The following is a 22,331-nucleotide window of genomic DNA, read 5'->3' on the forward strand; positions in this document are numbered from 1 at the left end:
CAAATAACTGCACACTAGACACACATCTACAATCAGGTCCCCTCAGTCCTGCAATCATATGTTCAACAAAGGCAGAGAACATGCTCTTTCCAACTATGACTGGACAGAACATGCGTGTTCTCGCTCTCAAATCTATCACTGATTGTCTCAGCTTTACAATATTCAAGTGAAAATTTTCAAAAGAAGGTATAAATGTCTGAATAACCTGGGGGGGGGGGTAAATACATTTCTGCACAAGTTTAAATATTTTGTGCAGCATGAGTCTTGAAGGCTAGAGATCTGGGTTAAGATCCTGCCTTTGCTGGCTACTTCACTAGTTAGTTCATCTCTTTGTGCCTCCATTTCCCAAGCCATAAAGCAGAGATCTTACATCTTCACAAGGTTCTTTGAGAATTAGGTAAGTTCCTGTTAACACAGTACCTACTACACAGAAAGCACTCAGTAAGTGTTAGGATTGTTAATTAAGCAAGACAATAAAACTAGAGAAAATAAATCTCACCTTTAATTTATTTACAATAATGATGATAGCAACTATAATAATTAACTGAACAGTTATTATATGTCAGGCTCTGTGCTAAGTGACATTTAGTTCTCGCAACAACCCTATCAGGTACATACATTTTAATGGTAAGCATGTAGCTGATATAGGTGAAGTAACCCTCGGCCATGTAACTACAAACAGTGAAGCTAGGATTTGAACCAGGTCCATTTAAGGGTTAAAACCCATGCTTTGAAACCCCTCTGCTCTATTGCCTCATTTAACAAATAATACATAAAGAAGCTTCAAATTTAAAAATCAGTTATCCTATTTCATCGAATCAGAGGCCCAAGTTCAATTTTCGGCATAATCACTTATTAGTTATGACCTTGGACAAGTTTCCTAACTTCTCTGTGTCTCTGTATGTTCATCTATAAAATAGAGATAATGGCAGTATTCCCTTCAAAGGTTTTTGTTTTTTAAGGAATAAATGAGTTAATACATGTAAAATGCTTTGAAAAGTACTCTTGGTACATGGTAAACACAGGAAATATCTGCTGTTATTATAATACTACATATTATATATGTTAATGTATTTCTCTACTTCCCTATAATAGTCAATAAATGTTTATTTAGACCTACTGCTACATGGACACAATAAAAGATGAATGATAGCCCTGGCCGGTGTGACTCAGTTGGTTGGGCATCTACACTTAAGAGGTCGCCAGTTCGTTTCTTGGTCAGATCACAGGCCGGGGTTGTGGCCTCCATACCCGGTAAGGGCCGTGCAGAAGGCAAACAATCGATTTATCACTCTCACATCAATGTTTCTCATTCTCTCCCCCGCTTCCTCTCTCTTTAAAAATCAATTAAAAATTCTTAAAAAGAAAAAAAAAAAAAAAGATGAATGACATGGGTCTCCTGCCTAAACAAACTCAGTTGACAGGATGATGGGCATGCAAACAGATAACTCTGCGTCTGGATGTTCTGTTTTGGTCAGCTACCTATCACCACTTACATTTGGTTTCTGCCTCCATTGGATTCCAAGATTTCCAGTCACCATCACTTCATAGTAGAGAACATTTCCACTGTCATTCGGATTAAACCAATTCATCTCATTTTCTGATGAAATCAATAACACGGAAGTCTCAAATATTTCAGCACCATAATGTTTTGTCAAAGTTTCCAAAGTCGCCAGGTATTTCACCTTCAGGTCATGCGTGGACACGCTGCTGTCACAAATGGTCTTGTTGTTAAATTCCTTTAGGAAATCCTTGAAGACATTATTTATCCGCATCCTGGTAAGAAGGTTCCTCTGTCTGATGGACTTATTCAATGTTTCTGGAATATATCGCTTGTAGCTAAAAGAAAGTAGAAAAATGCATCTTTTTTTCACAAAGAGGTTAGCAGAGAATAGTTTAGAAACAAACCTAAGTCTATAAATCTCCCTTCCATTTGTTGTCAGATGAGAAAGAAGGACCTACTCCCAGATCATTAGATGGAGTGAGCACCAAAGAGGATAGTCATTAGGAGGTAGACAGGTCAATAGGACTGAAAGAGAATAGAAAAGTACATATTCCACAGACCTTACTGAGATGGGAATTCCTGTGAGTACCATCAAATTGACTTAGCTATGCTCTTGCTTGCTAGTGCCATTGTCCTGTGCATACTGGTACTCACATAAACAGACTACGATACAGCATTGGTTTGAAAGTGGTCTGAAAGGTGTCAAGAGTGATTATTGGTGCTTTCTATGTTTTACTTGCATGCCTGTTTTATAATTTTCCTATGAAGACCACATATTGTTTTTTATTAGAAATGAAAATATATATATATACACTAGCGTCCCAGTGCACGGATTCATGCACATTGAAAGGCAATTAATTAGAAGAAATATTTTAACATTGCTATTTGCATCTCGCTAATGAAAAGAAAATAGGATTCTGCCGAGTCTCCTATCTACCTACTCCAGGACCTCTGTGAGGATCAAATGAGATGAGGCATGGGAAAACGCTGCACAAACATTTGGTTAAACTGTAAAATGTTTGCACCTGGTTATAAAGCAAGTCAGGTCCCTGGGCTAAAGAAACTCCAAGGAGGCTAGTCGCTAAGGAGAAGAAGCCTGGCGATGCTATGTGACATCATTACCCGGCACCCACAGCCACCATTTCTGTGCTGGGCTGAGCTGAGCTATGGGTCGCATTTTGCATTATGGGGTCTTGGCAGTGTTGGCTGTGATTAGGTGGGGTGTCGCTCCAGGGTGGTGGCGGGGCCTGGTCCCACTTGGGGGAAGCCGAGTGTTGGTTTGTCGGTGCCAGGTCCACAGTGCCGTTTATTTTTAAACGGCCAGTGCATGTCATAGCAGCTCCTGCATTGAGCATCTGCCCCTGGTGGTCAGTGTGCGTCATAGCTACCGGTCGGACAGACGGATACTTAGCCTTTTATATATACAGAGAAGCTAATTAAATACCAAAGTATTTGCCATGTGAAAATGTCCCCAAAAGTAAGCCGAAAGATTATCATCCAGCAGGGGGTTAAGGGGAAAGTAGCTATGACTAACAGAATCTCAAACTGCTAGACCAGGAGCCAGTTTTAAAGAGAGTAAGAATACCCATGAAAGAAAGAACAAGTCCACTGGGGGCCAAGCAGGTGGGAAGACTGGTGTGCCTGTCACTCTGGGCCGGAGGCAGTACCTGGCACAGGGTAACCCCTGCTGTGTGAATGGCTTCGAAATAGTGGAAATTGTGCAGCTGGGAGTTTATCCCCAACGAATACCATAACTTTTTAAGGGTAATGTAATGGAGGGGAAGACTAGAAGAGAGTTGCCAGCCTCTTGAAAAAATAAAGAGGAGGTGCCCAGAGCAAAAGCCACAGAAAAAAAAGGTAGGAACAGAGCATGTATCTAATCAGTGTCTGTATTACTGAGGAGAAGTCGTAATCTGCTCCAGACTCCAGTCAAGGACAGAGGAGATACAGAGATGCAAGAAGTAACCTTTTGAGAAAATGCATGCCACCTATCACAAATAGTACAGCTACATATCATTTTCTCTTCATAATGAGACTGTATTCACTTATGACATCACAATAGCTCACTGGAAAAAATTTTATACTTCGCCAAAACCGGTTTGGCTCAGTGGATAGAGCGTTGGCCTGTGGACTGAGGGGTCCCGGGTTCGATTCCGGTCAAGGGCATGTGCCTTGGTTGCGGGCATGTCCCCAGTGGGGGGTGTGCAGGAGGCAGCTGATCGATGTCTCTCTCTCATCGATGTTTCTGGCTCTCTATCCCTCTCCCTTCCTCTCTGTGAAATATCAATAAAATATATTTAAAAAAAAATTTTTTATACTTCGTAGATGTGTGGAAATTAAAATTACACAGACTGAATATTACTTCACAAAGACTTGATCGCAACTGACATACAATTTCCTTAAAATACAGTGACCATCCTTCACATCAGAATTAACAGCTCTCTAGTGAACTCTAGTTCAGGTTAGGGATGGTAGTGGCTACCTGTAGACCTATATCGAGAAGGATTTTAAGATGGGTCCAGCACAAAAAGAGAACGTGCAATAATAGATGGCAATGCCCACCATAGGCAGAGAGGAAGGGGAGGGTATGTGGGCCACTAATTTGATTGGCATCCCTGGCCCAGAACATTCACCCTCGTACACATTTCTGAGGTCATCAGCCAACATTTAAAATCAGGACACAATCATAATTGTGCTACCTTTTATAGATAATCTAAAAACATTTGTACTCTACGGAGAGGTCAGCCAGAAGTTGGCAGAGGTTAAAGTGAGATGCTCAAGAACATATAAAAATAACACCATCCCCACAATCTATTCTTTGCCAGGAGAAAGGTTACCTGATGTCCTTGGGGAGTTCTGGCAACTGCATCTTCTTAATCATGGCGTAGTGTGAGATGGCCAGCACGGCCATGCCCAGGCACTCGTTCTCGATGTCATGCCCATCCTGCTCAGTCTTGGGGTCTCGGATGGGAGCCAGGCATTTGACCAAATCATACTGTCCCTTTGGAGCAGAGGTGAGAAGAAATGAACCACACTTAAGTTTCAAGCATAAATCCATGTTTCTGATCTTGAGAGGAAGGTTCTCCACAGCGGGAGATGCTACCCAAAGAAGCAGCACAGCAACAAAACTAACAAGTCTGATAGTTTGCAACACACAACAAGTACTGGCGAGGACGTGGAGAAAAGGGAACCCTCGTGCACTGCTGGTGGGAATGCAGACAGATGCAACCACTGTGGAAAACAACATGGCGTTTCCTCAAAAAATTAAAAATAGAACTGCTGTTTGACCCAGCGATCCCACTTTTGGTAATATATCCTACGAATCCTGAAACACCAATCAGAAAGAATATATGCAACCCTATGTTCACTGAAGCATTGTTTACAATAGCCAAGATTGGAAACAGCCCAACTGCCAGTAGATAAAAACATTGATGAGCCGAAACCGGTTTGGCTCAGTGGATGGAGCGTCGGCCTGCGGACTGGAGGGTCCCGGGTTCGGTTCCGGTCAAGGGCATGTACGTTGGTTGCGGGCACATCCCCGGTGGGAGGTGTGCAGGAGGCAGCTGATCGATGTTTCTCTCTCATCGATGTTTCTAACTCTCTATCCCTCTCCCTTCCTCTCTGTAAAAAAATCAATAAAATGTTTAAAAAAACAAAAACAAAAAACATTGATGAGTGGATAAAAACACTGATGAGTTGTGATACATTCACATAATGGAATCCTATGTGGCTGTTAAAAAGAAGGAACTCTGACCCCTTTGCAACAACATGGATGGACCTGGAGATTATAATGCTAAGGGAAAAATAGCCAGTCAGAGAAAGACAAATATCACATAATCTCACTAATATGTGGAATCTAATGAACAAAATAAACTGATGATCAAAATGGAACCAGAAGCATGGATATATGAAGAGACTGGCGGTTGCCAGAGACGAGGGGAGGAGGGGTGACTGGATAAAGAAGATGAAGGGGTTAGGTAAAAAAACATACATGCATACCCCACGGACACAGACAATAGTGTGGTAAAAGCCAAGGGAGTGGGTGGAGGGCAAAGGGTGAGAGGGTTGGTGGTGGCGACACCTGCAATGTCAACATTAAAATTTTTTAATTAAAAAAACAAAACACTGATAGTTTGTCTGACATCAAAGCCCTTTCTCAACAGCTGAAAGGGGCTCAGGAGATGTTCTCCCCAGGATAATTCATTCATTTATCAAATACTTATTGAGCATATACTAGGTCCTGGTGAAGAGCACAAATATTTATAGGGCTTCCCCTATAAATGGTGAACAGCAGCGTCGTACTAGGTTTGGATTGCACCAGGGCAAGGAAAGGTGACAGCTGGCTGGGGTTTGATCACACTAATTCCACAAGCTGGCTGGGGTTTTCCTTGTCTCGGCACTGGGTGTATGACTGACAGAGCACCACGCCCCATTCTGATGCAGACTTAGAGGAAGGGGAAGAAGTGCACATTCTACAATGCCCCATTACCTCATGTAAGTTTTTTCAACATCTGCTGCTCAAGTTTCCAGCAGTGAAATGTGTAACTAAAATACTGATGGGAGGTGCACAGCATTCCAAGAGCCAATGAGGGCTAAATACATAAATAAAACCAAAAAGCTTTACCCACCACCTGCCTTGTACAGACTCATGAAGATGATGTCAATGCTAGCTCCTCTCTATTAAACCCTAACCTCAGTGCTAGACACTGTACTGTTTCTTTTATCTTCCCAACTGCCCTATGAGGTAGATGTTAACATCATCACTACCTAACAAATGAGGAATCTAAGGCGCCAAAGGTTAAATGACTTCATTCATTCATTTGATGACTATGAATTACTAAGAACCAATTAGAGGCCAGATGTTATTCTAGGTGCTAGGGATATAGCAAACCAAACTACATCCCTGATCTCATGGAGATTCAATTCTAAGAACAGACCAATAGAAATATTAATTATCAGGTAGTTATAAAAATCAAAGTCAAGTAGAAAGATAACATGGCACAAAGGCCAGGGACCTAGGGAGTGGTGGGGTAGAGCGTCTAACTTAGATGTGACTCCAGGGCTGTGGTTGTTCAACTCTGCACTACAGCCGCACTCAATCCTTGTAACTTAAAACATACAGTACTCTGAGGACTGGGAGCCTTTCGCCTTTTTCTAGCTGTGAACAGAGGTAGACACAATGTCCGGAGGTGGTGTTCCCACATAAGTAAGCCACTCACTTTCCCTGAAGGGACTTTAGTGGTTGTGGATGGAGGATTCTCACCAAGGCAGTTCTCCTTCTAAGATAGGACTTCTCTTTCTCCCAGGTAAGAACAGGACACTGAATACTTCCACATGCCACTGAGCACTGACAACAATCACCTCGGCCAGCAATGTTGTGAAGACAGAACAAACGCCAAGACTACTCTGTTCTGTAAACATCATTACAAACCTCACGTAGCTCATTCCTGAAGCTCCAAAAGGTCAGATTCTAATGCTATACTGAACTCCTAATGAATGGCACCCTCTTCCTTTACACTTCCTATCCTCAAAAGGAAAAAGAACTGGGAGGCTGAATTCAAAAAGACCAATCTGAAAATGGCCAGTTCATTTTTTCAGCACTTGCCCATGGCTGTGCATTTCTCTGTGTATGTGGGATGGGGATGGAGTGTAATCAGGCACTGAAGCTGAAATACATGGAATATAACTGTGACAAAATCACGTGTATGGAAGTATATCCTAAGGAATCAATAAAACACTATGCATAAACATGTATGTATGAGGCTGCTCACACAGCCTATAACAGTGACAGGCAGCATAACAGGGAAAACCTGAGAAAAATAAAACATGTCCAGAAACAAGAGACTAGTTAAATAAATGATGGCTTTCTTCTGAATTCCTCCTCATACTCAACTTCCTACCTGAAATCTCCACTTGGGTGCCTCACAGGCATCTCCATAAGAAGACATACAATTCCCACCCCTTCTCCAACCTGTTCCTCTTAAGTCTTCCCATTATCTATCAAGCATTGCCCAAACAGAAATCTCAAATCATCTCTGATTCTTCAAATTCCTTCAGCTTCCACATCCCACCCATTAGCAAAACATATTAATTCTATCTCTGAAAGTAATCACAGATCCATCCACTTTTCTCCAACTCCACTGCCACCACTCTAAGCTAAACGAGCATTCTCTCCCCTGAGACCAATCACAGCACCTTCTCAGCTGAAGTGTGCTCTCGGCTGCAGCACAATCCACTTTCCCTGTAGCAAGAAAAATCATCATCGACTTCAAACGTCAATAAAATCAAGCCCTCCAAATAGCTCTTCATCGCACTTGGAGTGGTGGAAAGATAACCCCTCGCCAGTGCATACAAGGTTCTGTGTGGTCTGCCCAGCCTCCCTCACCAGTCTCATTCCTATCATCCTCCAGTCCTTCTCCAGCCACACTGATTCTCCTCTCAGGGCTCACCCACCTCAGGGCTTCCCACATTCTCTGTATCAAATGTTTTCAACAGGAGAGATTTTGCCCCTGCGGGGATATTTGGCAATGTCTGCAGACAGTTTGGATTGTCACAACTGGGAGGATGGTGCTCCTGGTATCTCATGAGTGGAGGCCAGGAGTGTGGGTAAATGTCTGGAGGTGGTGCAGTCCCTCACAATGAAAAATTATCCAGCCCAGAATGTCAGCAGTGCTGCTGCTGAAAAGCTTGCTCTGCATGGAAGAGATACTTTCCCTACTCCTCTCTTAGACACGCAGACTCTGCTTATTCTTCAAAATTCAGTTTAAATGTCACCTCCTTAGGGAGGCCTTTTCTGATCACACTATTGTAAGTTAGGTCTCCCCAGAGCTCACCCCTCCCCATATTCTTTTTTTCCTTCATTGCACTGCTCACAATTCCTTATGTGTTACCTATGTATCATTTTAATTACTTGTTTGTTTTTTGTTTGCCCAACTTGATGGTATGTCTGATGCTTGCAGAGACCACCTCTGTCTTGTTCACAGTATCTGCAGTGCCTCAGCAAAGAGTACACAGACACTGGGTACATGTGTGCTGAATAAGCTGGTTACTATGAAGTCACTGAAATAACAAAAATCTGTATTTTAAATTGACAGTTGAAGGACCATAAATAAGATGAATAAAAAATCAATTTATAAAATCATATGAACAGCAAAATGTTTTCAAAAACTACATAGTGTATAATGCATATCTGCTTGGTACAACCAGAAAGCATATAAACAAAAATGTTATATACATATATGCTTCATAGAGATGCTATCTCAGGGTCATGTAATTTAGATGATCCTAACTTCTCTCCTGGCTTTTTTCTAGTGTCTCATCTTTCTATCGCCACTGTGACACGGAGTGGTCATGCTCTTCCTTCCAAACGTTCCTGTGACTGCTGAGAAGTGTCCTCATCAGCCCCATTGCACTACACCGTCCCTTGCCTACAGGTTCCCTCTGCTCTCTCCACGGAAGGCTGCAGATGAGAAGTAAAAGGGTAGGAGGCGAAGGGGAAAGGAGAGGAATGGGGAACAGGTGAGTGGGGAAAACCCACAGGGGGATAAACAGCCCCTGGAACACTGAATTGCTGCCTTTCCCTCCGCACTTGGGGAAAGTCGAGGGGTGGCAAGAACTGTCCATGAGAGAGGCTATAACGTGTCCTAGCTATGAAACAAACAAAAAAGAGAAGTATCCTAGCCCCCACCAAGTTCAGCTGCATCAGGGAATCTAAACCCCACAACACCTCACCCATCCCATGAACCCAGGTTCTCCTGGCCCCAAACTTCTTACCTGGGCAAACAGATATTCCAGAGAGCTGGCGTCAAGGAGAGGGGTTGCATCTGGAACTTTTTTTTTCTCGTAGCCATTTTTCTGCTTCTTTGGAGAATGTCGCCATACCGACTGCTCATTATCATTGGTCCCGTGCCAGTTGGTAAAATAGAACCTGGAACGCAGTAAGATTGTGTCAGTTTTGGGAACGAGGGCCTTGAAATGTATGGGAGTCGTGTCCTGGTTCCACCTAGACTTATCAGCGCTAGAGGCTAACCCTCCAGAGAAGCAAGCAGACAGACAGACCTTCCATCTATAGCACTTGGTTGCTTATGAGGTCCTTCTCTTTTCATTCTTACAACACTCCCTGAACAGTGTCCTGCCAGAGCCTCGTCTATGACTCAGAGATAAAGTGACTTCCTTACGATCACACAGATAGCGCCTGCAACTTTCATGATATCTTCCTAAACAGGAAAACATGCTGGCTGACGTAGAAGCTAGCCCAGTGCCTCCCTTTACCTTTAATAATACCATCCTGCCTTGAATCCAAGACATTTCACTCACATTTTTACATTTCTGAAATCTAATGTCATCACATAGCCAAGATGTACAGTTAATATGACAGTGTTTCCTATTTCTCAGATTGCTGTTATTAAATTGATTATTTATCCTATCTAATAAAAGAGTAATATGCAAATTAACCATCACTCTGCTACACCCACCAGCCATGCCCACCAGCCCATCACGAGTGAATATGCAAATAAACCCAACCAAGATGGCTACGGCCACAGAGAGCAGGAGGGAGGCTTGGGTTTCCCTGGCAATGGAGGAAGCCAAGCTTTCCGCCTGCCCTTGCCGGCCTAGGCCTCCACTCAAGGCTACAAAGTTTCAATGATAGAAGATACGTAAATCCAAACAGAAATGGCGGCAGCCACGGAGCTGGAAAGAGCAGGAGGCTAGGGTTGCCCGCGGTGATGGAGGAAGCCAAGCTTCTGCAGCCCTGGCAGCCCCGGCCTCCGCCCCGGCCTCTGCTTAAGGCTACAAAGTTTCAATTATAGAAGATACATAAATCCAACAGAAATGGCTGCCGCCACAGAGCAAGCAGAAGGCTTGGCTCCGCTCCAGGCTACAAAGTTTCAATTGTAGAAGATAAATAAACCCCAGATACCAGGGCCTCCACTTGGGTCGCCAGGGGGCGTGGCTGGCCTGCAAACCACCACAGGCCCCTCGCCCAGGCTGCCCCTCACCCCAAGGGAACTCCCACCCTGATCCAGGACACCCTTCAGGGCAAACCAGCTGGCCTCCACCCGTGCACCAGGCCTCTATCCTATCTAATAAAAGAGTAATATGCAGATTGACCATCACTCCAACACACAAGATGGCTGCCCCCATGTGGTCAAAGATCCTGCCCACATGTGGACACAAGATGGCCACCACAAGATGGCCAGCAAGGAGGGCAGTTGGGAGGGACCAGGCCTGCAAAGGGAGGGCAGTTGGGGGCTATCAAGCCTGCAGGGGAGGGCAGTTAGGGGTGACCAAGCCAGCAGAGGAGGGAAGTTGGGGGCAACCAGGCCTGCAGGGAAAGGCAGTTGGGAGGGACCCAGGCCTGCAGGGGAGAGCAATTGGAGGGGACCAGGCCTGCAGGGGAGGGCAGTTAGGGGTGACCAGGCCTGCATGGGAGGGCAGTTAGGGGCAAACAGGCTGGCAGGGGAGCAGTTAGGCATCAATCAGGCTGGCAGGGGAGTGGTTAGGGGGTTATCTGGCTGGCAGGAAGAAGCGGTTAGGGGCAATCAGGAAGGCAGGCAGGCGAGCAGTTGGGAGCCAGCAGTCCTGGATTGTGAGAGGGATGTCCGACTGCCCGTTTAAACAGGCAGTCAGACATCCCTCGAGGGGTCCCAGATTGGAGAGGGTGCAGGCTGGGCTGAGGGACAACCCCCGCCCCCATGCACGAATTTCGTGCACCGGGCCTCTAGTCTTACAATAAACAAAGTTTTAAAATAGGAGAAATAAATGAAGATTAACTACTACAAGCACCAGCTTGTAGTGTTGTGAATTAAATTAATAAGGACTTTAGAGACAGTATGCTATTTAATCCCTACAGCAACTATACCAAGCAGATTTCATTGTTTCTATGTTCAGAGGAGGAAACTGAAGTTTCTAAAGGCTAGGTGACCTAAGAAGAGAAACAACAAATAAAATTGCCTCCCCAAAGCCACCATTAAAGGAGCCGCCATTAAACTCAGACACCTGTCACTGCTGTAGCTGCACAGCCCAGCATGTGCCAGGCCCTGTGAGGCAAAGGGTTCTCAGGAGAAGCGCAGCCCCGCCATCAGTGAAGTTCCCTGTCTCCATGCTCATATGGCAATCAGTCAATCCAACAATGACAATAAAGTAACATACAAGGGGGCACATCTCATAAACAGGACTACACTATGACTTTCATGGACCCCCTGCATACAGTTTTCCTTTCCTCTACATAAAAATATTAAAGTTTCATTTTTATTTATTTTAATCCTCACCCGAGGACATGCTTTTATTTATTTTAGAGAGAGAAACATTGAGTTAAAGTGAAACATTAATCAGTTGCTTCCCACACACACCAACCAGGGATCGAACCTGCAACCTGGGTGGTCATTCAGACAATAACTAGAGATCTACTGGAAGTTCTGGGTGTCTGCCCAGAAAGCGATCGGTAAAAGGGTCTAAACAGGACAAGTGAAGATAGTGGCTAAGAGCTTGTGCATGCTCACCATGTGCCCGGCACTCTATTATACAAAGGTTCAAAGCAGAGCTGACAGAGGAGCAGGAAGGACAGGTAAATTCTGTTTGACAGTGCAGGAGGATGGTGTTGAGAGAACGAGAATTGTGGACAATGTGGAAGGTTACCTAGGACAAGAGGAAAAAGGTTCTCAAGGATAGAGGAAATTGTTTGAAAGAGAAGCACTGAAGACAGGTTTTCCCTGAACCAGTACAAGCCATGGTCTTCTTCTTCTACATCCCACTGAGTGTCTCTGAGACTGAGTCCTTGAACCTGGTAGTGCCAAGGGCCCAACAAACTCCCTCTGGGCAGACTGTCTGAACAAGGACATTCTTCAAGACTGTTATGTGATCCTCATAGACTAGCTTTGGCTTGGGAGCCTTTCGGCAAGATGTTCAGACAGTACAGGACAAGGAGATCAAAGATAATGTGCAGCTTCTCCACTTCACTGAAGGCTGAAGGGAGCCTAAAGCAAGGCTCAATCTCTAGAAATTGCCTCCAGTCAAAGGCTGTCAGCTTTCTATCTAATAAGGTGACAAAACGAAAAATACAAAACAAAACCAAAGTTAAAGCAGTAATGCCAAAATCAACATCTTCCCAATTTTGTTCTAATAAGACAAAACTAGAATTACACTGAGGGCAGAAATTCTACATCCCTTTTAAAATTAATTATGAAAATGTTCATCAAACTTGGGCCGAACACTAATTCCTAATATTATAACATGCTAATGGGAAAAAACAAAGAACAACATAAATAAATGTAGTATGACAGCTACCCAGATTCCTTTTCAGAATGATGTGGAGGAAAAATGGAGGAAGGAAGAAAGGAAGGAAGGAAGGGAGGGAGGGAGGAAGGGAGGGAGGGAGGGAGGGAGGGAGGAGAGAGAGATGGACAGGTAGACCTATTAAACAGAGATATGCCTTCCTTGCAAGTTGTTGAGAAAATTGTATTACAGATGACTGCATATTCTAAGCTTATGCACAGATGTTTTATACAACAAATTCTCTCTAGGTTTCTATAGAAGTTTACTAATGGATACTAAAATTCACTTAGATGGGAAAAGGAAACATTTTTTTTCCTTAAAAAGAAATAAAGAATATGCTTGCCTTATATGAAGATATATTACTGTATAAAACAATAACTATCAAAATCATTATCTAAAAACAGAAAACTATAATTGAAGATTATTTCCCAAAATAGAGCTGAGATTCCACTGAAATAGTTGCTAACATTTATTTTCATATTACACCTTCTTTAGTGGTGAGATTATAAGTTTTCAAAATGTTTGTAGTTTGTTATAATGCAAGTGTTTTAGCTTAGGGTGGGATCATTTTTCCCCCAAGTTCAAAGAGCTGTGGTAACAAAGCAATATCCTGTTGAAGTGCAGTGTCAGGTACAAAGTCAAGGTGCCAAAAATGAAGTGGCCATGCACTTCCTGGCAGCCAAGAGACTGGGAGCAGGCAAAGGCAGCTTCTATAGGGAGGCACTCACACAACCGACAAAAATGAGTGCCTCCAAGAGGCCTCTGTGCCAACAAGGTGATTCACTCCTTGTGTGACTTTGGGAAACTCACTTCTCTCTTCTGGATACCAGTTTCCCCCTAAAAAGCCGGAAGAGTTGAATTAGTAAACTCAGGTCTCTTCCAAGTTCCAATTTTACCATTCTAGATTTCAAACCAAGGAGAGAAAGAAACCTAGAGGGAAAGAACTGGAACTGTGACATGCCCCCTTCCTAGACTGGGAGCTGCAAGCACCATGTTTAAATGCTGGGTCACACAGCAAGCCCCCAGGCCACAGAAAGCAAGATTACACTTTGAAAAACAAATCCAAATATAGTCTGAAGGCTCAGCTGGGTGGGGTGAATGTTTCCCTAAATCTGGGGCGTGAAATCGCGCATACATATATCTCTCTCCTCATAAGGTGAAACCTTGGGTGAATACAGAAAGAAGAGAAAAAGTCAGCCCTAGTTTGATTATAAAAGAAAGTAAATCTGGTTCAGCTTCGCTGAGAAAAACATCCAGGCCATTCTGGAATGGAAACAACTCTACTGACTTCCCTAAGGAAATAGTAGCTAAGATACTGTGGAGAACATCTGAGATCCCAAGGGCCTTTCCAGCATGCGCCTGCATCCCATCAGCACCTGAGCTAACCTTAATCACATCTATGTTAGTTAAGATCCTTTTCAAAAAGTAGCCACTCTCTTTATAAGATCCTTTGCTAAATACACATGTTCACTTGTGCTTAACTACAACCTAACCACCATACTCCCAATTCGAGGTACAGAACAAATATGCTTATAAACTCAAGAGTCTACAGCAATGAAGCACTGACTATATATGATACTTGGGAGGCTATGTGACATTTGACAAGGTCTATGATACAGGAGAAAAGGCAAATACCCATATGAAGAAGAATTACAGCCCACTACACAAAGCCCCAGAGGGGTGGATCCGAACATCCACCCCGGGAGCAAGGCCCACCTAGCATTTGCAGGATCCCACTGCAGGCAGTGCTTCTCAACCTCCTTAGCTGCAACTTTTAGTAAGAAATATGTTTTATCAGATGATCACCTAGTACACACATTATGTACTATATATCTCAAACAAACGCTTTCAAAAACAGTATTCTTAGGATATGTATACACTGAGTGGCCAGATTATTATGATCTCTGAACGCATAATAATCTGGCCACTCTGTGTGTGTGTGTGTGTGTGTGTAATATATATATATTTATATTTATATATATATACATATGTGTATATATATATATGTGTGTGTGTGTGTGTGTGTGTGTGTGTGTGTATATATATATATATATATATATATATATATAAATGGCCCGGTGCATGAATTCATGCATGGGTGGGGTCCGGCCAGCCTGGCCAGGGGCGGTTGGCCAGCCTGCCTGCTGGTCGAACTCCTGGTTGAGGGGATAATTTGCATACTAGCCTTTTACTATATAGTATATACACTGAGTGGCCAAATTATTATGCACTAGAGATCATAATAATTTGGCCACTCAGTGTATATGCTGATATTATCTATTCTTGCCTGCTTCTTTTTTAAAACAAATTCTGGTCACAACTTACTAAATTAAATTCATAACCATGACTCACCATTTGAAAAACTCTGCTACAGGACACTAATTTTATTCAAAATACCCTCTGCATCATAATGATTTCTTTTCTAGAATGTGGCAGAGGAAGGTGGTCAAATTCATCTTGAATTGTATTCCAAATACTGAAGAAGTCCTTTCTCATACCAAGCAAACATACAGCTTACAAATTACAAAAATGACTACAGTATTTCTTGGTAAGTGACTCAGGGCTCCAGGCTAACTGCCATCCCTTCCCACACGGGGAAGCCAGGCAGGCACCCATACCTCATCCGGTAGTGGAGCCGGAGCGATGTCTTGTCGTCAACAGTAATGCTGCGATTTGGAGCATACCAGAGCTTGGTGCTCTCATCATACAGGGCAAAGAGGTTGTGGCACAGGGGAGAGATACCTGGGGAAAAGTAAAGAACATATCAAAATATCAAAAATAGATATATTTGGCTATCTGTTTCTAATGCATGACATATGCAACATAGGAAATTCTCTCATCCAGAAAGAATCTAGGTCACATTTGTATTCTCTTAGGGCAAATAAGACTTCCAAGCATGTTCAATCAAGCAGTTTTAATAACAATAATTAATAACTATGGCTCCCAACAATATGTACTTTATCTCCTGGCAAACCAGATCTAAACCCTTTAAAATGGATGTCTCATGATATTTCTCAGTGTCTACAACACAGTCTTACCAAATCCTGCTTTTAAAAAAGGCTATCTGAGAGGTTTCCAGACCCCCGCCTGACTTCACCTTGCTAATCAGTCGGAAACATTCTTGGAGTTTGAGAGGTCCCCAATCTGTCTCCTACAGAAAACATTTAAACAATTCTAATATATATATATTAAACATTCAAAGAAGTTTCTGGCAGTAGCAGATAAAATTATGTGTTAGAATAAATAACCACAGTGATTTTTGTCAGTGATTAAAATCTATTATCATTAATAATAAATATATGTAAGCACTTTGAAGCATTATCATAAATATTTTTAGTAGCCAACTAAGAAGCATGCTTAACAAAGGTGGTTCAATAAGCTCCCTTGCCTCCCCACCCCACCAACTGCTTCTTTCAATACAAGAAAGAGCGAAAAGATAAAGGAGATATGAAGCCAGGAAAGCACCTTTTCACTCACTTCTGAGTCCAAGATTAACATCACACACACCTGTAATCTAAAAGCAAGTGGGCAAGGGAGGAAAATGATTGCAAATACTCATATTTCATATGCAGTCAGGCCTCAAACTAAGACACACTGAATTAAACCAAAAATAATGTGAGAATATGAGGTTAACTGGTCCTTGTTTCCCAAATTAGACATCTGGAGTGAGACAGACAGCAATGGGGACTCTCGCCAGCCTGGCCTGCCTAGGCAGGGACTCTCCAATGAATAGGCTGAGTTAAGAAGCTGCAACCTCTTGACATCTCAATGCCTCTACTGAACCCCTCATCTCAATTCCTGCTTCTCAAGTTATTTGGGAGCTACCCCTTCAGAAGTTATACTCCTCCTCATAACAGAGAGGATGGAGCTAAGCTGCAAACAGCATTCTCTTCGGGAACAAGGGCAAATGACTTTTGGATCCAGTATTAAGAGGACTGTGTTTCAGGTATACCATTTTTTTATTCACAAAATGACTTTTGTGGACTGGCCTAGAAACCAAGCCTTTCTTCATACATTTGAATGTGCAATGACATACATATTTAAGCATAATTCATTCATAATCATGGATCTGTCTGTAATTCTCTCACAGGTCTGATTCTAATAATATTAGTATTCATAAATAGGAAAATCAAAGATATATTTTTATGTAAAAGTATGGAATAATAGCAATACTAACATTGCTGAGGGTCAAGTGTCAGGCATCAGGCTAACACACTCTACATTTATTATCCTTAAATTCTCCTAACGATATATTATTTATGCCATTTTACAAATAAAGAAACTGTGACCTCCTGAGATTTAGTCTGATTCAAAGTTACTCAGTTAGTAAAATGCAAAGTTGGGATTCAAATCAAGCTAGAACTACTGAATAGGTGAAATAAGGAGAACTAAAATTATAAAAATTGGCCAAATGATAATGAAAAACATTGAAGAAATCAATACTGCCCCCGAACACCACTTACTATAATAATAATAAGAGCTACAAGAATGTGGCATCCTGTGTACATGCATTTTCAAAATCAATAAATTTCTGTAACATTCTCCTGAGTCAGAATAGAGACCGCTAATTCTCCACAGAGTGGGCTTAAATCTCTACGTTTCTATGACATGACTTTGTCATTTAAAAGCAGGTCGCAAACACGGCCAATGACTCCAAATTTAAAAGATAATGAAAAAGGCTTTATTTTGTTACTCAGTTTGGCTTTCACCTTCTGAAGGCAATAGGCTAAGTTTAGTAAGATAAGCCTCACTTTTAAAAAAATGGATTGTGTTGTTCACAGCCTCACTGTCCTTTTCACAACTTGGCAATCTGACCAAGCCACAAAGTGACACTATATTTCTCACTTCACCTCAGCATCACATTGGAGGTGGGGGTGGGGGCGGAGGCAGGCCACAGCCGCAGGATGAATCACACTTGTCAGAAATTTTGAACAATTATGATATTAAGAGGTGCTACTTATTGAGCCTATAAAGTTTGTGCTTTGCTCATTTAGTGCTGATATTATTCAATTTCACAGATGTAGGGGAAATAAAAACTAAGTCTCCACAGAGGGCAAGCTGTATCCCACAGCTCATTCGTGACAGCAGGAATAAACCACTTTGCAATGAAGAAAGCAAAACTCTCAGAATTCAAGTCACTGGCCTAAGGTCAAGGGTAAGTAAGTGGCAGAGGCAGGGCCGAACCCCTGAGTCCCAGAGTCCACACCTCTCCCCACTCAATGAAGCCATCAGGGCAGAGACACCTGGATCGGCTTCTGGGATGGTGCACCACCGAAACCCACCCTGGGCCCGGGCAGCAGCCAGTACTCACAGCACTCCTGCGCCGCCCTGATGCACAGCTCCTCCGCAGTGTACTCTCCGCTGCCCAGCTGGAGGGGCTCCCTGTCTGGCAGATAGAAGAGCACTTCCACCCCTGGCTCAGGGGCCTCCAGGTTCACCTCGGTCTTCTTGGAGCTCCGCATTTTAGCACAGAAAGCCATGGCATTGCAGTCCTCTTTTATATTTAGATACTGTAAGGAAAATAAGACTATGGTCATTCCATGTGCTGAGAGTTCCAGCATAAAGGAAAGTGTTATGAAGGTGAGCAAGCAGAAATTTGTGGTACTAGGTAAGTACTTCTCTCTGCCCCTTCCCTCCCTGAAAATCAAATGCATCAGGGCTTATGACATGTGAAACTATGGAAAATAATCTATTACACATTCTAATTAATTATTTATTGTCAGACCATATTCTCAAAAATCAGAATAATTTTAGACAGGTTTAAATTTATTTTCTCTATTTGCACACAAGCAATCGTTGGAAAATGTGGCTCATTCTGGAACCACTAATGCTAATGATACTAGCATTGCTGCTAACTCGACTGGGATAATTTTACCTTTGAATAGAGCTATGGCATGAATCACACTGTCTTTTAATTTTATATCTATCTCCCACTAAACTGCAAGCTCAGTAAGGGCAGAAATCATGTTTATCTATCTCCAAGCCCCCAGAACCCAGCCCAGGGCTGGCTCTTACATAGTACACACAAAATGACAAGTAATTCATGTTCATAAACCACATGGAAGGGTCATGAAAATTAATCAAAGGAGCCAGGTCCCTAGCACCCCATGGGCAGGCAGGAGGATGGGCAGCATGCTGTGGCAGCAGAATGAGGGTGGGCAGCCTTGCTTTGAAAGGGTCAGAACTCTCTAGTGAGAAGCTTGCAAAAAATCACTGATGTGAGTCTCCTAAAAAGGGAGAGCAACTAGTGTCAAAGAGCCAGCCTCAGCAACCTAGTCTTAGGCAAGGCCAGAAAGGAGAGGAAACCCCTGCACATTCTTTCTTCCCCTCACCACAACACCAATGGCCTACAACTTAATTTCCCTGACCTGAGGCCACAACTTTTCTCCTGCCTGCCAAGTCAGCCTTCACTTAGCCCCCAAAGTAATGTCTCTGAAACACAAATCAGGTCCTCCAAAGGCCCCCACTATCTACAGACCAATCTCAACTCCAAACAGAGCCCTCTGTCACCTGCCAGCTAGCCTCACTAGTCTCATCTTTTATCACTCCCAGCCTCTTACTTCATGCCTCACACCCACAAAGCTGTCATCTTCGTGCTAACTACCTCCACCCCCATCTGTCCCCCCAATGCTGTTTTTCTCACCTTCCTGACTTTGCTCATGCTGATCCCTCTACCAAAAACACCTTTCCACCTCATCCCTTTCCTGGCAAACTCCAATTTTCTTTAGAATTCAGCTCAGATGTTCACTCCTCCAAGAAGCCACCTCTGAATGTCCACCCTGTTCCCTAAGTTAGATGCTCTCTCCCACACTCACCTACCTCCCTGCCCTAACGACACCTTATTCATGCGTCTGTCTCTCTCTTACTCGCTTGCTTGTGCTGGGAGTTCCCTTAGGACAAGGACTATGTTATTCATCTTTGTTTCCCAAGTACCTAACACAGAGGCTTGCATGCTTGCAGAATAACCCAAGGAGGCTCCTCAAAACAAGACAAGTCACGTGGGAAGGACAGCAGTCATAGTTATCTTCACCAAATTCATGTGTTTGGTCTACTAGCTGCCTCGGTGAACTAAGACAGTTACAGGAGGGGCGTAAGCTAGGTATGCCTCAATGCTACAAACTGAGAGCCATTCAGTTTTACTTGTTTAATCTCTAAAATGAACCTGAAAACCAGAATCTCCCAGAAACCAGGCTGAAAGACTAAGCTCATAACTTACTTTGAGGTTCAAATCAACTGTTAAGCAAGAAAGTTCTAAAACTCAACCCTGATTACCCAAATTCACCCCACAATGAAAAAGAGAGATGGAGAATAGAGTAGCTAAAGTCTGCTTCATAGCGTGAGATAAACCTTTGTCCTGGAGATTCTATACAGACATGGCAGGGGAAGAAGTCAAAGACTGTGTTACCCTTTCACCCTGAGGAGATAGTCAGGCAAGCATACATAATTACATATATACAAGATGTGGCACCGTTTGAAATGGGAGGAAAAATACAACCGACAATGTCCAACAGGAGAGAACTCCTAAACAAAATAATAGCAACAGAGACACCATGCAGCTGTTAGAAAAGTTGGCATAAAGCTCTATGAACCAACAATGAAAGGTGTCTATGACATACTACAAAATGAAAAAAAAAGCACAATATGTATATGTGGTTATACATATCTACAATCTGGAAAAACATACAATTAACAGTAGTGAATGTCAAGGAGGGTTCACAAAAGAACTTTAACTTGTACTTTTTACTCCCTAAAAGTTTTTTTAAGGCAGAACATTCAACATTTGAAATGAACAAAAATTAAAATACCGATATTCAGGAACTAAAGGATTTCAAGATCAGTTTCATTATTCTTTTTAAAAGCTATTTCCCTTTTTGTCTTTAACATGTAAATGTACATACCTGCATTTATTCGGCTGTCCACTGTCCCCCAAAAGCAGACTGGATTTTCTTCTCTACTTTCCAAAGCCCGTTCAGAGCTGAGCTACACAAGGACAAATAAACAAATCAGCTGAGAGGTAATTGCATCAGGAAAGAAGAGGACACTTTCATTAAGGAAGCAGCCCAAACCATAAGCAGGCAGGAAAAAGCATTTGGGAGGAAGAAGGAAAACAACAAAAAGCAATGATGAGGACACTGAGCGGACAGAGAGGCAGCTTGGGGGGTAAACATCAGAGAAGATGTTATTCTGGATGCTTCAGAAAGGAAGCCAGGGACTTTTGCTTCCTGGCGCAGAGTGCCCTGTCCAGTGCAAGAGAAGACTGTGCACCTTCCGTCAACAACCTCTCTCCCGAGGCCATGAACAATAGTTTGGGACGCCCAAAGATGTGCGCGCTTATTTCCTATTTCCATTTCCTTTAGAATTACCCTCCTCCCAAAGTGGTCTACCCTTGGCCTCATTTTAATGGTGAGCCAACATATGGTATGCTGATGGGGGAAGGCCTAGGAATAAATCTGACAATGCTTTCAGTTCCCCAAGTGGTTTTTGAGCCATTCTTATTTGAAAACTTAGGTAGCACATAAAGCTCCCATGCTACTCCCCAACCTTACCTCAAAGCCTAAGAAACAGAACACCAGCTTGGTTCTGTAGAATTAAAGTGCCTGGTCCCATCCTCACAACCACACACACACACACACACACACACACACACACACACACACACACACACAACTCTGTATTGTTTTAACAACTTTCCTTGCTGTTTCTCACAAACTCTTTTACCGGTAGAATCAAGCTACTGTTGCAAATAAGGAGCAACCACCCTTAGTGATTTGAAAGTGGTTTCCAAGTTAATACAGGTTATTGTCTCAGTTTCCTGTCTATCATCCAACACATGTTATCAGCATGCATCTTTAGGAAGAGCACAGTCCCAGGTGTGAGGTGGCAGGGTGGCGGGGCGCTGGAGAGAATGACGTGAGGCTGCAAGGCCACCACTCCCACAGAACCTGACAATCCAAGTGGGAGATGGCACAACGGAAAACATAAAAGCAATCTAAAATCAATAGTGTGTGTTACGATGGCATCTTCTGTACCTCTAGCTAACTCTGGGGACTAACACTGGTGAAGGCTTATTTGGGAAGGCTTTCTGCAATGGATGAGACTTAAGCAAAAGTAACAATAGGAGGCCAAGCAGGGAATACAAGTATGAATTTTGATGTGACAACTTTGACTTGGCTATTTTAACATGGACAATTTTAACACAGTTCAAAGAAAGATCACTAGACTTTTAGCTTTTAAAATGTAATATAATCAATTATTTTAATTAAGTGAAAAGATACCCTGCCCTGCATCAAAACAGCAACCTGAAATTAGCTACATGCTAATGCCTTGCTTCTGCTCAAAAGCAGGGTTTCAAATGTCACGTTTAGGATACTCACTCAACAAGTATGTTTGAACAATTCTAAGTGGGAACACCTGAGCTATATCAAGAGGCCACAATGAAGAACAAGAGTGATATGATCCCTGATTACATGGAGCTTATGGTCTACAGGACCAATGGAATCAAACAAAAAAGCACAGAAACGGGTAATTATAAAGAGCTTAAAATGCCTTGAAG

The 22,331-nt window shown here is 42.8% G+C and overlaps 1 protein-coding gene across 3 annotated transcripts in view; it reads right to left on the bottom strand.

Moving 5' to 3' along the window:
- JAK1 (Janus kinase 1) overlaps positions 1 to 22,331 on the bottom strand; it is a 224,532-nt gene that overhangs the window by 33,620 nt on the left and 168,581 nt on the right. For all 3 annotated transcript variants that reach the window (XM_080656377.1, XM_080656378.1, XM_080656376.1), the window contains 6 exons: positions 20,677 to 20,758; positions 18,090 to 18,288; positions 15,397 to 15,520; positions 9,278 to 9,431; positions 4,342 to 4,505; positions 1,497 to 1,839 (listed from right to left, as the gene is read on the bottom strand). In XM_080656377.1, coding sequence (XP_080512503.1) covers positions 1,497 to 1,839; positions 4,342 to 4,505; positions 9,278 to 9,431; positions 15,397 to 15,520; positions 18,090 to 18,288; positions 20,677 to 20,682 — 990 coding nt within the window. In that variant the 5' untranslated portion in view covers positions 20,683 to 20,758. The remainder of the gene's footprint in view (positions 1 to 1,496; positions 1,840 to 4,341; positions 4,506 to 9,277; positions 9,432 to 15,396; positions 15,521 to 18,089; positions 18,289 to 20,676; positions 20,759 to 22,331) is intronic.

The sequence above is a fragment of the Plecotus auritus genome (genome assembly GCF_963455305.1).
Source record: "Plecotus auritus genome assembly, chromosome: 2".
NCBI lineage: Eukaryota > Metazoa > Chordata > Mammalia > Chiroptera > Vespertilionidae > Plecotus > Plecotus auritus.